The 14,744-nt window shown below is 36.9% G+C and overlaps 1 protein-coding gene across 1 annotated transcript in view; it reads right to left on the bottom strand.

Annotated features, from left to right (window-relative positions):
- Window positions 1–1,147: 1,147 nt before the first annotated feature.
- LOC143891340 (uncharacterized) overlaps window positions 1,148–14,744 on the bottom strand; it is a 46,869-nt gene continuing 33,272 nt past the window's right edge. The window contains exons 45-67 of the mRNA XM_077395933.1: window positions 13,054–13,243; window positions 12,348–12,419; window positions 12,201–12,269; window positions 12,025–12,096; window positions 11,851–11,922; window positions 11,663–11,734; window positions 11,428–11,499; window positions 11,256–11,327; window positions 11,049–11,120; window positions 10,891–10,962; window positions 10,712–10,783; window positions 10,548–10,613; window positions 7,587–7,652; window positions 7,445–7,480; window positions 7,271–7,314; window positions 6,039–6,421; window positions 5,762–5,957; window positions 5,061–5,201; window positions 3,469–3,587; window positions 3,156–3,366; window positions 2,808–3,045; window positions 1,814–1,964; window positions 1,148–1,710 (exon numbers count right to left, since the gene is read on the bottom strand). Of these exons, the coding sequence (XP_077252048.1) occupies window positions 1,336–1,710; window positions 1,814–1,964; window positions 2,808–3,045; window positions 3,156–3,366; window positions 3,469–3,587; window positions 5,061–5,201; window positions 5,762–5,957; window positions 6,039–6,421; window positions 7,271–7,314; window positions 7,445–7,480; window positions 7,587–7,652; window positions 10,548–10,613; window positions 10,712–10,783; window positions 10,891–10,962; window positions 11,049–11,120; window positions 11,256–11,327; window positions 11,428–11,499; window positions 11,663–11,734; window positions 11,851–11,922; window positions 12,025–12,096; window positions 12,201–12,269; window positions 12,348–12,419; window positions 13,054–13,243 (2,933 nt within the window). The 3' untranslated portion in view covers window positions 1,148–1,335. The remainder of the gene's footprint in view (window positions 1,711–1,813; window positions 1,965–2,807; window positions 3,046–3,155; window positions 3,367–3,468; window positions 3,588–5,060; window positions 5,202–5,761; window positions 5,958–6,038; window positions 6,422–7,270; window positions 7,315–7,444; window positions 7,481–7,586; window positions 7,653–10,547; window positions 10,614–10,711; window positions 10,784–10,890; window positions 10,963–11,048; window positions 11,121–11,255; window positions 11,328–11,427; window positions 11,500–11,662; window positions 11,735–11,850; window positions 11,923–12,024; window positions 12,097–12,200; window positions 12,270–12,347; window positions 12,420–13,053; window positions 13,244–14,744) is intronic.

A 14,744-nucleotide genomic window follows, 5' to 3' on the forward strand; every position in this document is an offset into this window, starting at 1 on the left:
TTTGATATCGACAGTCCCACTAATGTCTACCCAAACCTTATCATATGGTGGGGCGCACCATATTACGCCCATGAGGGCGTCGAGCATCTCCATTCAAATCCTTGCATGGGATAGGCCCATTATTTTAAGCACGCATGTTTTGATCCGTTGGGTCCCACCAACTCCACTCAATTCCATGAATTTTGGTGGGGCTTGTTAAAGTATAAAAGATAAATAACGCCTTTCTCCAAAAGCTTAAGCTATTGGAGAAGTTGGTAAGTTATCATGGTATCAAAGCCAAAGGTCTCGACTTCGAACCTCCCCGATAGCAAAAATCCACATGCGATGGTCGGCCCAAAGTGGGACCACATGTGCCACGTGTTTGTCAAGTGGGTCACACGTGCATGAGAGTGTTAAAGTATAAAAGATAAATAACGCCCTATTGGAGAAGTTGGTAAGTTAAGAGGGCTTACTTGTTTTGGCACTTTTTTTGGAAGGGTTGGGTCCCACAATCTCCACCCAAGCCACACATAGGGTGAGACCCACCGTTTTACATCTCATGTTTTGATAGGGTGGGGTCCATTATTTTACACGCATGCATACCATGGGCCAAGAATGCTACTACTAGTAATATATAGTTCCCGTTATTTTTTGCGGACATGCATCAGCACGATCCACCATGTCTTGATAATAAGACAAATCAACTTGCTTTACTCTAATTTGCTGCTGAGAGCTTATTAGGAATTGCAATATCTTTCGACAGCTGGTTAGTGCTTAAAAAGTTTAAAACAAGGTGATTCGTCTCATTATCAAAACATGTCGTGCATATATCAGTCTCTCTTTTTTTCAAAAATAGTAATCTTGCATGATAATTGTATTCACAGGTTTGATGATAGGACTTAACCTCTTAAATAACCATTATCAGATTGGATGTTGACAGTTTTTGAGGATTATTGGACTCAAAATTATGTTCAAGGCCGTGCTTGTTTTGGATTTTGAGAACCGATTGTGAGTCCAAAACTGATAATGGCACTGTTTTGAGTCCAATAATAAGTTTGGACGCACAATCGGTTCTCAAAATCCACAACAAGCATGGCCTTCAACATAATTGTGAGTCCAATAATCAGTTTTGGACTAACAATCGGTTCTCAAAATCCAAAACAAACAGGGCATAAATAAGAGGTGCCAGAGCTCCGTTGCAGCAGAACCAGTCATATAAGTTATGTGAAAGGCTGAGGTTACAAACAGATTGACATCAACCATGCAAAATCAGTATACATTATGTGCGACTAACTTTGTCGTTACAGATTTTAAATCACCTTATCGAATGAACATATAGAATTTTCTACTCTGTAATTACAATGTAAAGAATACATGTTGATCGGATAAAGATGAGTGTGTCGGAGAACCAGGCTCTAGCTGATGCATTGCCATAACTGGAGGGTGATCCTCACCTGGGCTCTCGTCGCTTTGTTGGTCATAATGCTTACTAGTGGCTTTAAATCTCAAATCAGAGCTAGAGAGCCTTGGTTGTGAAACCAGTTCTTGAACAACCGTACGGCCTTCGAGCATGTTCACCACAGCAGACATTGTAGGCCTAAGTGTGGAAGTTGCATTAGTACATAACAAAGCGACATTAATCATCCTAATTGCTTCTTCCTTGTTGAATTCAGATCCCAGTTTTGGATCAACTAGTTCTAGTAGACTTCCTCTTTCTTTCAGTACCTGTGCCTGAAATATCCATAGTAACATGGTAACTTACTTTTCCTATGTTGAAGTTTAAAGCTAGACACTGTTATAGAGATGAGAAGATTTAGGAAGAGATCTAAAATACCCAATCCAAAAGATACAAGTCATCATCCTTTGGCATGTAATTTGAGTTCCTGGTCCCACTAGCAATTTCCAACGCAACAACGCCGAAGCTGTACACATCTGCTTTGTCGGTCAGGTAACCCCGTAGCGCATATTCCGGTGCCATATATCCTCTGCAACACCATGACTATTGTTAATTATATACTACATGTTTGTGGTCAGTGTAAGCCAATTAGTCGAGGGCATGAATGGTTCTCGTTTTGTTCTGAAAATAGCATACATTCTATATGGAAACAAGAACCATGTTTTGTTTTTGAATAGAGCATCACAGTTCTTGAATTTTGAGAAACTGACAAAATATCTTGGTAATTGAAAAACCTAAAGTACGTTTGAAATTTATGAATTTGTCAAGCATATAAGCCTCTCATACGATGAATTGAATACTGTGGATCCTTAATGAACGCTACGGATAGCTTATAGCCAATTTATTGGGAGTTAACCAACAGAATCATGAGAAAAATGAATAGTAACTAATAGTCAATTCCCATTAATGTAAATTTGGGTATCAAATAACCACTCTATATGTGGGATTATTTAGTGATCACATGATTATAAAGAACTTAGTACCAGCATGGACCCAAATGGGAGATGGCTGAAATGTCAGGAGTCAAACAAGTGATGTCAAGATACTTGTATATCAATTCCCTTTTATCTGTTCAGCCAACATGTCTGTATTTTAAAGACTCATCTATTCCTCACCGTTTATATGGAGTCCTCCATGGGTTTCCCATTTCGGGCTTAATCTTGTAGCAAGTTAGTCTAGGAGAACATCTTGATGGATACCTAGGTTCCACAAATTGCTGGTTCGAAAGTTCAGCAAAAAAAAAACAAATGACATAGTGGAAGTTGTTTGTTTGCATCACAAGATGATGTTTACTGCTAAATAATGAAAGTATAGTTCACACTCTGTATAATTGATGACAATAGTAGAAGGAAAATAGAGAAAAAGGGCTCACATTGTTCCAGCTATTCGAGTGCTAATGTGGGTTTTCTCCTCTTCACGGAGCTTGGCCAAACCAAAATCGGATATCTTAGGGTTAAGATTCTCATCAAGAAGTATATTGGTGGCTTTGATGTCTCTATGAACAATTTTAATTCTTGATTCTTCATGGAGAAAAGCCAAACCTCTTGCTATCCCAACACAAATCTTGTGCCTGGTTGCCCAGTCCAATTTCAATTGACAGTCTCTGTGACCTGTAAATCACCCAATTAACAAAAAATTGTCATGGTATGTCTTTTATCTAGACCGTGTACTCATTCTGACATGAGAAAAAATGCATTAACGCAAAGAACAATGACCTTACCAAACAGGGCACGAGCAAGGCTATTATTTTCCATGTACTCATATACAACCAACAATTGATTTCCTTCGATGCAACATCCATAAAGCTTCACAAGATTTGGATGTTGTAAAGCAGAAATCATGCCTATTTCATTGATAAATTCACGGATTCCTTGACTTGATTTGGAAGAAAGTTGCTTGACTGCAATTATAGTACCATCTGATAATAGACCCTGCAGTAGAGTAGCTATGAGATATTTGTTATATAAGTTTAATCTGAGCAAGTAGTATTCAAAGGAGATAGAATATCAAGATAAGAAATGCAGACATAATACCTTGTAAACGGGACCAAAACCACCTTCTCCAATCTTGTTTGAAGTATCAAAATTGTTAGTGGCGGCTTTTATCTGTCTTAAGGTAAAGGAACCGGCTAGCAGATCTAAACCTCTGAGATCTGTCCACCATGAAAAGTTAGAAAAGAAATCATTTCTTGTAAGAAAATAAATTGCACATTTCTAGTGGCATACATTCTATAATTTATTTATTCACTAAAATGTGAACCAAGAGCAAGCTGCCCTAGGCATGTGAAAAGAAATGCAGTTGCAAAGCAGGACTTAATTTGAGACCAAAGAAGAATCTCACCAACCAAGGGTAAGCCTATTTTTCCTTGGGGACACAAATATTATGGCATATTTATATTTTACCATTAGGCATGCAATGTATGATAAGTTCACAATAAATTTACAACTATATATTGTTAGGTGAATGTAATTTAAAGCTTTTCAAAAATGATTGGTGCATCCCCCTTACAAAGAATATGATGAGCCTGGTTTTTCTACAGCTGGGACACGTGATTTTCCATCAAAATGGATATTTAAAAATGAGAACGAATATCCTGATATTTCTGCAATGATTGGATTTCATGAGATTTTATATGGTGTAAGCCCTTATAGTCCCTTATTTTTCAAAAAGTACTGTACGGACCACACTATAAGATGATCCAAACCGTCCATGTGATGGGCCATAACGTAAATGGGCAGTGCCCAAAAAGTCATTTCCATAGGATGATCCCAACCCTCCTATCTATAGAGGAACTGCATTTTATGGAAACCTCTGCCGATCGGAGGGCTAGGATCATCCTATGGAAATGATTTTTGGGGGCACAACCTATTTATGTTGTGTTCCACCACATGGATGGTTTGGATTATCCTATGATGTGGTCCGTACAGTACTTTTTGAAAAATAAGGGATTATAAGGGCTTACACCATATAAAATCTCGGATTTCATAACCAGGAAATCACAACTTTCCATGTTATGGAAAACATGAGCTATATCATGGATTCCAGAATTGATTTTTTGCATCCATACATTTTTGGGCGAAAAGTGGAAGATAATGTGAGAAAAAAACGATGCATATTTTTAAAGAGAACTGATATCAGCACTACCATGTTTTGATATTTCCACTAAAGCATCTTGTCTTTAAGTATTTAAAGAGCTGTTAAAAAGGTTATTACGGTTCCCAAAAAGCTCTCACAAGCCAATTAAAAAAAGAAAAGACAAGCTGCGACTGTGCAATTATTAAAACATGGTAGTGCTGATATCATTTCCCTTTCTAATACTCAAATCTAAAATATATGACCAATTTTATGAATTCCTAATGCACGTGTGCGGATGCATACGTTAATGCACATACGTGAACATAAGCATTCGATCATGCACACGAGAGCAAAGTACTTCATGTACTGATATAAGCAGTTGAAACCCAAGATTTGACCATCATCAGGCATCAAGTTAAGCATGGTTATTCAAGAGCGTGCAAAGAAAATTGACAATTTCTGATGCCACTGATAGCTAATTATCAGAGAGCAAAACTTCATATGCATGACTTTTCTTTAGTGGTTGTGATCTGAAAAACTTGATTTTCACCTTGGTCCCTTGTGACTTTGCATCTCAGGCGGCCTTTTCTCCACAGGATACCCAAGACCAAGAACACAATGCATAATGCTGAAGCCACAGGCCCAACTATAACACCAGCAGGTATCTTCTTGCCTTTCGGTACTGGAAAATCTGCAAGAAGAAAAATAATATCATTATTAAGGTGACTAATGATAGAAAAATCGTCCAAGAGGATTCACCCAATAACATAGTGATACAAAAAAAAATCAGGAACAGCCAGAACCAGATTTAATCTTTTCCCCAAAAAAAAAGGAAAAGAGTTAAAACTGATGCAAACCCAATTGGAAAGAAGAGCCTCAAATCTGAACCAGATTTAATCTTATTATTAAGGTGATTACTGATCAAAATGATGCAAACCCAATTGGAAAGATGAACCTCAAATCGGTTCAAACTCAATTGGATTTCAATAGGCTGAACCGGATTTAACCTTTTCTCAAAATAAAAATAAAGCTTCCATGAATATCTTACAAAATTTGCAATTTATATTTATCATTTGCATTTGCATGATCTTTTATGGGGAGTGTGTTTCAAATGTATCAGCCAGAAATAAGAATCATTTAATGTAAACAACAGCATATAAGACTTGTATTGGTCGAGTTAGTTTATATTAATTGATTAGAGCAAACCGTATACAATAAGAAGAAGACGCCAACACAAAACATGCAACATACCGGGATCCACAGAAATAGCTGATATGAGAGGACCATAGGTCCCTCTGTCAGGGATGCTTGTTGTTCCTTTTCCACCCCAATAGAAGAGGATCTCCAAAGAGTTACTACTCACATTTGCAGTAAAACTCTTCACAACTGCCTTATTAGAACCACCAGCTTCATCTTTAATACTGAAATCCTTCATCACTAGTTTTCCCTGCGTAACACAAATCTCAACATTCCTGAATTTGGAACAATAACATTAAAAAAAATATGTCTTTTTAATGTGATCAGCTACCTGAATATAAACATCAAATATACGCTTCCCGAGGCTGCTAAATGTTTTGTCGTCTGTGAAAATTATCTCCGCAAAGTGGAGTTTCACAGTGTAATTCCCATTTACCAAACAAAGTCCGTAATAAGTTAGAGAGAGCGGAGAAAGGCGTGCCGTACTATACAATTCTTGGTTAGGAATATATAGTCTGGAATTAGCTGTTGTTGTGTAGATGTCATTATCCTTGCCATTGTCCAAGAAGTTCCCAGTGCTGCTAAATGCCCAATTTTGTTTGGAACTTAAAACAAATTCTGAAGCACCGCCTATGTTGTCATCTTTTTCATATGTGGCATCCCTGTTGATCTGGACCTCATCTCCACCACAATTTATACGCAAAGAATAATAATCTGCCATTATGAGATCACTTCTGTATTAACAGTAAATTGATAAACAGCACTGAAAAAGCTAATTGTTTCAACCAGGCTCTCATGCTAGCCAAATCAGATGCAGGACTCCACACAATTTTACCCTTGATTATTCTTTCCTCTATTTTCTAATTTACAGGTATATATAACTTGAATATAAGTTTTTTTTTTTTTTTTTGAATGATAACTTGAATATAAGTTCTACGATATTTTAATCACTTAATATTGAAAATCTCTAATTTGAACGGACTTGATTCCCCAGGAATATCGTAAAAATTAATAGGTCAGACCTCAGAGTGTACTTTTACTTCATAGTTCAGAGTGTGCTTTTGCTTTTTTAAATTGCATTTGCGCCTAATCATTCAAAAAAAATTACATTTCCTTCAAATTTTAGAAACATGGCACCTTTTGTTTTCCATACGGAAAGGTTACTGTTAGTTTCCATATTTTTTTCTTTGTGTGCGCGCGCGTGTGTTTGTGTGTGGTGACGATGGTGGTGGGGTTGCAGGTATGTGCGTGTGTGCGCTTTTGCTTTTATGTTCAGATTGTACTTTCGCAATTTTAAAATTGAGTTTGCCTCATATTTCAGAAACATCACAGCGTTTGTTTCCCATTTGGCAAGGTTACGGTTGGTTTCCATATTGTGGTATTTGAGTATTACCCCCACTTCTATGGATGGATGGCTAATTGCATAATTACCATTCAAAAAAATGGCTAATTGCATACTCTGAAGAAAACATCAAAGAATATAAATCCAAAGAAAGATTTCTGAACCAAAAATAAAACTTCAAAGTACAACACCATATTCCAATTCCAGAGCTACATACTTACATTGTTGACAAGGAAAGTTCTTTGAGCAATGTAAACCGCCACTTCTACACCATCAATATGTGGTCAAGAACATGTCAGAATTATAACATTATAAAGTAAGTGGGGATTCAACAACACATAGTTTTCTTTAACAACTTATACTTAAATTTCACAATAAGGGATTTAGAAGCTTACATAGTGTTCCCCGCAGAAGAGCTTTCAAACAAGTTGCTGTAGAAGCACACTGAAAATTTCAGAAGTAGAGAGAGAGAGAGAGAGAGAGAGAGAGAGAGAGCTGGAAAGTTGAGAAAAAAAAATAAAAATAAACAAATCTTACACAGTCCCTCGTTGACAATCAGATAATCCAGGGCTTCCCCAGGTAAAATTATTGTAGGAAAGATCACTGCATGACTCGCAATATAAACCATCAATTCTCGAAAGGAAAAAATTAAATTGTTATCTACTCTAGAAGAACCATTCATATGCTCTAGAAATAACGAATGTCATGTTAATAGTATGAAATATGGAATGAAACATTTAGAAACTTGAATGATGAGATTTCAAGAATGTTAAAGAATTGTGTTCCAATGAGTAGTCATGTCAACCCATCCAAAAACTAAATAAACTACTGCGCAAAATCATGTCTAAAGAACCAAAATAACTAAAAAATAATAATTTCAACATTATATGATTTTCTTCTGCTAAAATAAATTGCAATAAAAATTTCAAGTTTGAACAATAATTCAGTCTTGGAGTTTGTTAGCTTCGTGCATGATGGCTTGCGTACGGTGTACCCAATGACCAACAGATATATAGTTTACTAACGAAAATAACTGGCAGTAACTGTAAGTTAAAATAAACAATTACATATTAGCAATAGGTGTGAGGATAAGTTGGAAATATTATTTTACTCATCTCATTAGCTGTGTGGGATACTTGGTTACATATATACTTCAAGAATCGTATGTAATGTAAGTTTATTCTCATCCGGAGACTAGTAAGATGGCTATATAAGAGTTTAAGATAACTTTAGGGACTCAATCTTCTCCTTTTCTAGTTCCTCGTGTCTAGTTTTTTTTTATCTCGTTCTCAATTTTCTAACAGTTGTTTTTTTCATAAACTTAAAATTTACAAAATGTATTTCAATCAAAATTGATAACAAATTAACATAAAATGATCATCTCAAAATCAAGAGCATTATTTTGAAAAATTACCCAAAGGTATTTTGATAATAATAATTCAATGTGCATGCAGCGTCGACAATCGGATTATCAGACGAGTCCAATCAACCATGTAGGAGCTGAGGTTCATGAAGGCAAATTGACCACAATGAAGCATCATACCGTGGAGATGAAGGCAAGGTATTCCAGTAGTATCAACCTCAGCGATCATCTACCATTTAAGTCCGCTGCAGATCGGATCCCTGAGATTGAGAAGGACCTAGTCTACTAGCAAGAGGATTGAGGATGATGGGGGCCACTATGAACGGTTGGCGGAAGGTTAGATCAACTTGGGAGTTCGTTCTTTATTAACAAGTCCAGTAGAGACGGGAAGATGTATTCCCAAGTTCAGTCCAATTTCACAGATGTGAAATTTTCCCAATAAAGAAGCCATGATCATAGGATTTCTAGATTGATATTCCCTACCTGTTGAGTGCGATGAGTCTATATATGTGTTAACTTACCAACTTCTCCAAAAGCTTAAGCTGTTGGAGAAAGGTGTTATTTATCTTTTATACTTTAACACTCCCCCACACGTGTGGCCCACTTGGCAAACACGTGGCACATGTGGTCCCACTTTGGTCCGACCATCGCATGTGGATTTTTGCTATCCGGGAGGTTTGAACTCGAGACCTTTGGCTCTAATACCATGTTAACTTACCAACTTCTCCAAAAGCTTAAGCTGTTGGAGAAAGGCGTTATTTATCTTTTATACTTTAACAGTATGGATTTTTCATCTCGAAGCAGTTGAGAGAATCTTTCGCTTTATGAAGTCTTGTCCAAGAAAAGGGTTACTATTTGCAAATCATGGTCACTAGAAGATTAAAAGCATCTTTTGATGCTGATTAGGCAAGTTCAGTTGATGACATGAGACCTATAACTGATACCGTACCTTTGTAGGTGGCAACTTCATTACTTGGCGCAACAAGAAGCAGTTTGTCTTTACTAGATCGAGCGTGGGGTCAAAAAATCATGCAATGATTCATGGAGTGGCAGAATTACTTTGGTTGAAGCACCTTTTAAGGAGTTCGAGGTGTCTATTCTAGACCCTGTGAGGCGGTATTGTGACAGTCAAGCGAGAATCAACATAACAAATAAACCGGTCTAGCATGATCACATGAAGCACATTGAGGTGGATAGGCACTTCATTCGTAAATGTGTTCTGACTACGGAGATTTATCTTCTCTTTGTTCCTACAGGTCATCAATTCGCCGATGCCTTAAAAAAAGAAGTTGTCACTTTATTTTATCTAAGCTGGGCATGATTGATATTTATGCTTAACTTGCGAGGGAGTGTAGAAAATAATAGTTATTTCTTGTATGGGAATTAAGATTGTATTTGGGGGGTATTTATGTCTTTTCTATGTCATATAGTATTTTATCATTAACATACAGGAACAGCCCAGAGAAGGAACTATTCTAGACACTCCATCTCTCTCTCTCTCTCTCTCTCTCTCTCTCTCTCTCTCTCTCTCTCTCTCTCTCTCTCTCTCTCTCTCTCAAGAGATAGGGGTATTATGTTTATTTTCCATGGGATAGGTGGAAATTCGTATTGTTGTATTTTTATTTTTATTTTGTGGGAAAACTACTTAAAACCCCCAGTGTCAAAACTTATCTACAAGATTCCCCATAAAGTTTTCTTAATTACCAATACCGTTTGTCCAATGCCTTAAAATAACTTAATTTTTTCAATTTTACCCTTACTTATAGATAACGTTTGAAAACTCTCTCTCTCTAACCTGAAACAACTCCAACTACATCTAGGGAGAGCTGATATGCCATTATAAATGTCACATATGCATACAACTCTGAAAAGGAACTGATAATTGCTTAAAGTACATTTCTCAGTACTTGACTCTTTTATTCTATGCTGAGATCATGGGGGTATTTTTGTCTTATTTCACATTGCATGTTAAGTGAGATAATTTTGTCTATTTTCATAATGTATCTTTAGTGAGGGCGATTTCTTCCAGTTGGAACCTATATACATTGCATTTAGTTGACCGATTAACCAAAGGGAAACGAGGCATGAAATTGAATCTACTTTCCAAAAATAAGCATTTAGGAAGAAAAACATACATTTCATAGACTTTATTCAGCAACCAGTCTGGTACAGATCCAGATAGCAAGTTGCTAGTGAAGTACCTAATCAAAAGCCACATTTTCTATTCAGAATGATTAAGCAGTAGTTTTTAAAAGAATCATAAAAGTCACCATAAATGGATATAAATTAGAATCCTTACATGAAAAAAACTTCTTTCAGTGCTGCAAGATTTGCTGGAATCTGTCCTACCAACTTGTTAAAGCTGAGGTCTCTGCTAGGAAAAAAAATTACAATTTTGTCGAAGAATGGCTAGGGCAAACAAATAAGAAGTGCAACATGGGTAAGACAGCTCATTTTATTCTTAACTAATTGACTTACAAGGTTTTCAGGCTTCCCATTTGCCCTAGATATGCAGGGATCTCTCCAGAAATATTACAATTCCTCAATATCCTGCAATATAGATCAGATGTATGTAGTTCAATACTTCTTGAATGGTGTGCTTCTATGGAACATGCAAAATCTAAGCATTAACTCACAGTGTCCTCAAAAGTTTGTTTTCACCTAGCTGTGGGAAACCCGACTCTGTCCCATTTATGTCACTGATCCTCCTGCACATCAAAATTCCATTAAGACTTACTATCGAAAATCCAGATCCCTTCAATTTTCTTCGCCTATCTAATGGTGATGAGAAATTTCACCAGCCTTGAACAAATAGTGACATGAACTCAGAACGCGCAACTTACAGGTCTGTTAGGTTTGCCATAAGTGAAATGCCCGAGGGAATAGGTCCTTCCAGACCACTCGCATATATTTCTCTTTCATTGATGAAACGTGAATAAAATAAGTGATAAAGAATGCAATTCAGAATCTTTTACCAAGAAGAAACTCATAAATGAAGAAGGATAGAATGCTCACAATCTTCCAAGTTGTGTCCATTTCTGAATAAAATTGGGTATCTTCCCAGTGAAGTGATTATCACTTAACCCACTGCATTGGTGCCTCCAAACCAATCAATTATAGGCTTAAACAATATAGATACATGTAAAAGTATTGAAGTATAATAAATGATTTAATAACACCAACTCTAACAGCTTAAGCTTTTGGAATAATTGGTTCTTTCACAAAAAGAATAAGAATAGAAAAGCCTTACACTTCCTTCAAGTTCGTGAGATTAGCAAGTGTCTCCGGCAACTCTCCCGTAAAGTGGTTTGAGGAAACCACCCTGTAAACAGAAAAAACAATCCAGTGAGAGATCAAAATATGCCAAAATTAAAAAAAGATGCAAATTTAAAAAACCCAGAAGCAGAACAGCTTATAAAGAAGAGTAAAAGGTATTACAGTCTCTGTAGATTGATCAGATTCCCAAGCTCTGGAGGAAGAACCCCAGAAAGCTGATTGGCCTCGAAGACCCTGAAAATGCATTCATCTTCTCTAAAATCACCAACGAAAACTGACCCAAAATGAAATTCAATCAGAATTTCTGAATTTTACGTGAAAAGAAGCAAAACCTACAGTTCTGTGAGAGTAGAAATGTTTCCAAGTTCCTTTGGAATCGACCCAGATAAGCGGTTTCCAAGAAGAACACTGCCCAAAAAATAAAGAAAAAACAAAGCATTCTCTCTATTAGCTTTAGAAAATTAGTAAATGATTTGCTAAACTTTGCCATTAAATGTGAAGGAAAAGCTTACATTTTTAGCACTGACAATGAGGCCCATTGGGGAGGTATAGTACCGTTCAGAAAGTTGCGAGTGAGATCACTGTGTTCAAAGAGGAAGATGGTACTTACAGAAAAAAAAATACCCTAATATTTCATTCGAGGAGTAAGAAAAACTTACATTTCTTGAAGGAAGGGAAGGCCTGTAATTTCCGGTGGAAGAACGCCCGAGAGATTCTGACACTTCAGAACTCTGCAATCCACAATGGAGAACGGTTTAAAACAAGGGATTTTTTGTTTCCATGATTTGGAGGGAAATAATGTGTTAATGTTTATAACTTATTTAGCAGGAAACATTATAAATTGAAGATGTTGTGAGTAGAACTTGAACTGTTAATTGTACTTTTTTCATGTGACTAATAGAAAAAATGAAAATTGTAGAAGAGGGTTTTCTTTTCTAAACATTTCCAAGAAATTCCTCCGATCGCAAAAAAAATCATAATTTTTACCTAAAAGGGGCCGTTTGGATACACGGATTTTAGAATCTTGGATTTCCTCAAAATCATTGATGGGAGACAAGAGAAGGAGATCAGCCATTGTTTTCTAATTTCTCGCCCTTCTTTCCGTCAGCAAGAGTGCAGGAGATCATCCCATGTTTCTAGGTTTTAGAAATCCCAGGATGGGGAAGAGATTTCTATTAACCTGGATTTCTTACTTAAAATCCAATATTTCTAAAGAGAAGCGAAACGGGCGGTCTCCTTCTCTTATCTCCCATCGAGGAATTTGAGGAAATCCAAGATTCTAAATGCCACTATCCAAAGGGCTCCAAAATTTCTCAAAAAAATATAAAATAAAAGTAGATGATAGAAATGGTAGAGGAAACATACATGCTTACGACGTGGCAGGCAGTATTGTTGTCAAAGGAACAGCTGCATGTAACAGAATTATAGCAGTGTGTTGTAATAGTAGTAGTAGTAGTAGTGGGGGTTAGCCAACCCGATTCCCCGCTGCAAGGGTCTACGCTGAAATTCCAATCTGTTTTCACTAGCTTCTTGCCAATTTGTCTAAGTGATTCCACTACATTAACAAAACAAACACAATAAAAACTTGAATGTTGAGGCTCCATGCAAAAGCAAAAATTTTAAAAAAAAAGAAAAAAAGGATCCCACATAGGAAATGCAAAGATGTGGAAGGGGTTATAAGGGAATGAGCACCCTCCCTCTAATGGCTAGCGGAGAATGTGGATGGGGTTATAAGGGAATGAGCACCCTTCCTCTAATGGCTAGCTTTTAGGAGTGAGTTCTACCCGGTTAATTTCCCTACATTGAAAACAGCCATGGAATGTTTTTGGTGTCTTTTTGCTAATTGGTAGTGACACCCATATATAAATCTAGGCATTTGATGTTTTATTTTACTTGCTTTTAGTTGTTTACATGTAGGATAGACTAACATGGGTGTTATACTTGTTATGTGCCTATATCAAATAACAAGCAACAAACTTATCCCATCCTTAGGTAGGTATTGTATACATTTTGGAGTGTAGTTTGAATGTAGGGTTAAAAAGTGCGTGTTAGGCTAGGCTTCTCATTTTTTTTACAACTAAATGGAGAGAGATGGATTAATGAGATTCGGGAGAAGCGACTCAGCGCGCCTAGAAAAGAGTCACAGCAAAAATGCTTACTTTAGTGGGCTTGAAGCGACTCAGAGCCCCTCCAAAAAACAGTCACATTTTTGGGCCCACAAAAGGCGGAAAAAACAAAACGAAGGCTTACTTTTCTCATTCGCCTCCCCTAAAAAAGTGGGTAAGAAGGAACATGGTATGGAGACCGAGAGTAGGACCGATGGGAGAGCCCAACCATTGAGAACATGCCATGTGTGCAAAGAAATATACTTTTTTGTTGATTTTAAACCTAAAGGCTGCGTTAGGTCACTTTGTGATGTTGTGGCGGTCATGGTTTTAAATTTCAACCGATTTCGGTGGAGACCGACACCGAAATCGATAAAAACCGAAACGGTCATTTATTTCGACCGAATTTCTGTCGAAATTTTGGTTTTTTTGAAATTTGAACCAAAAAATCCTTTTTTTTAATATTAATTTAATATTTCACCGAAATTTCGGTAATTTAGGCCGAAATATAATATTGAATAAAATATTAGTTTCTGGTTTTGTACCAGATTTCGACCGAAATTTCGAAATTTCAGGGTCCGAAACCCGTACCAAAACCGAAAGTTTAAACCTCGGCGGCGATAAGCTATCTGTTCGTATTCCCTAGGACTACTCTTTAAAAAATAGAAGCTGTCCTTCTGTCGGGACACATGCTTAAGAAAACAAGAAAGTAGGCTCACATCCACACCAAATGAAAAAAATCACGTAATTCGGCCATTTCACTGCGGTCTTTGTTTCTGAATGAAATCCTCCTTTTGGAAGTTTTTTTCTTTTTGGTAGGTAAGCTGGGATTCAACCTCCGACCTCCAGTTGAAGAACAAAGCCTTGACCATTGAGCTGGAGGCCTCAATGTTAATGAGATGAGGAAAGGCAGGTGAAATAGTGCCATTATTAAAATATAGTAGCGCAGAT

Source organism: Tasmannia lanceolata, unplaced genomic scaffold, assembly GCF_043159265.1.
Source record: "Tasmannia lanceolata isolate RefF3 unplaced genomic scaffold, GAP_Taslan_0.1 ptg000013l, whole genome shotgun sequence".
In the NCBI taxonomy this organism is placed as follows: Eukaryota; Viridiplantae; Streptophyta; class Magnoliopsida; order Canellales; family Winteraceae; genus Tasmannia; species Tasmannia lanceolata.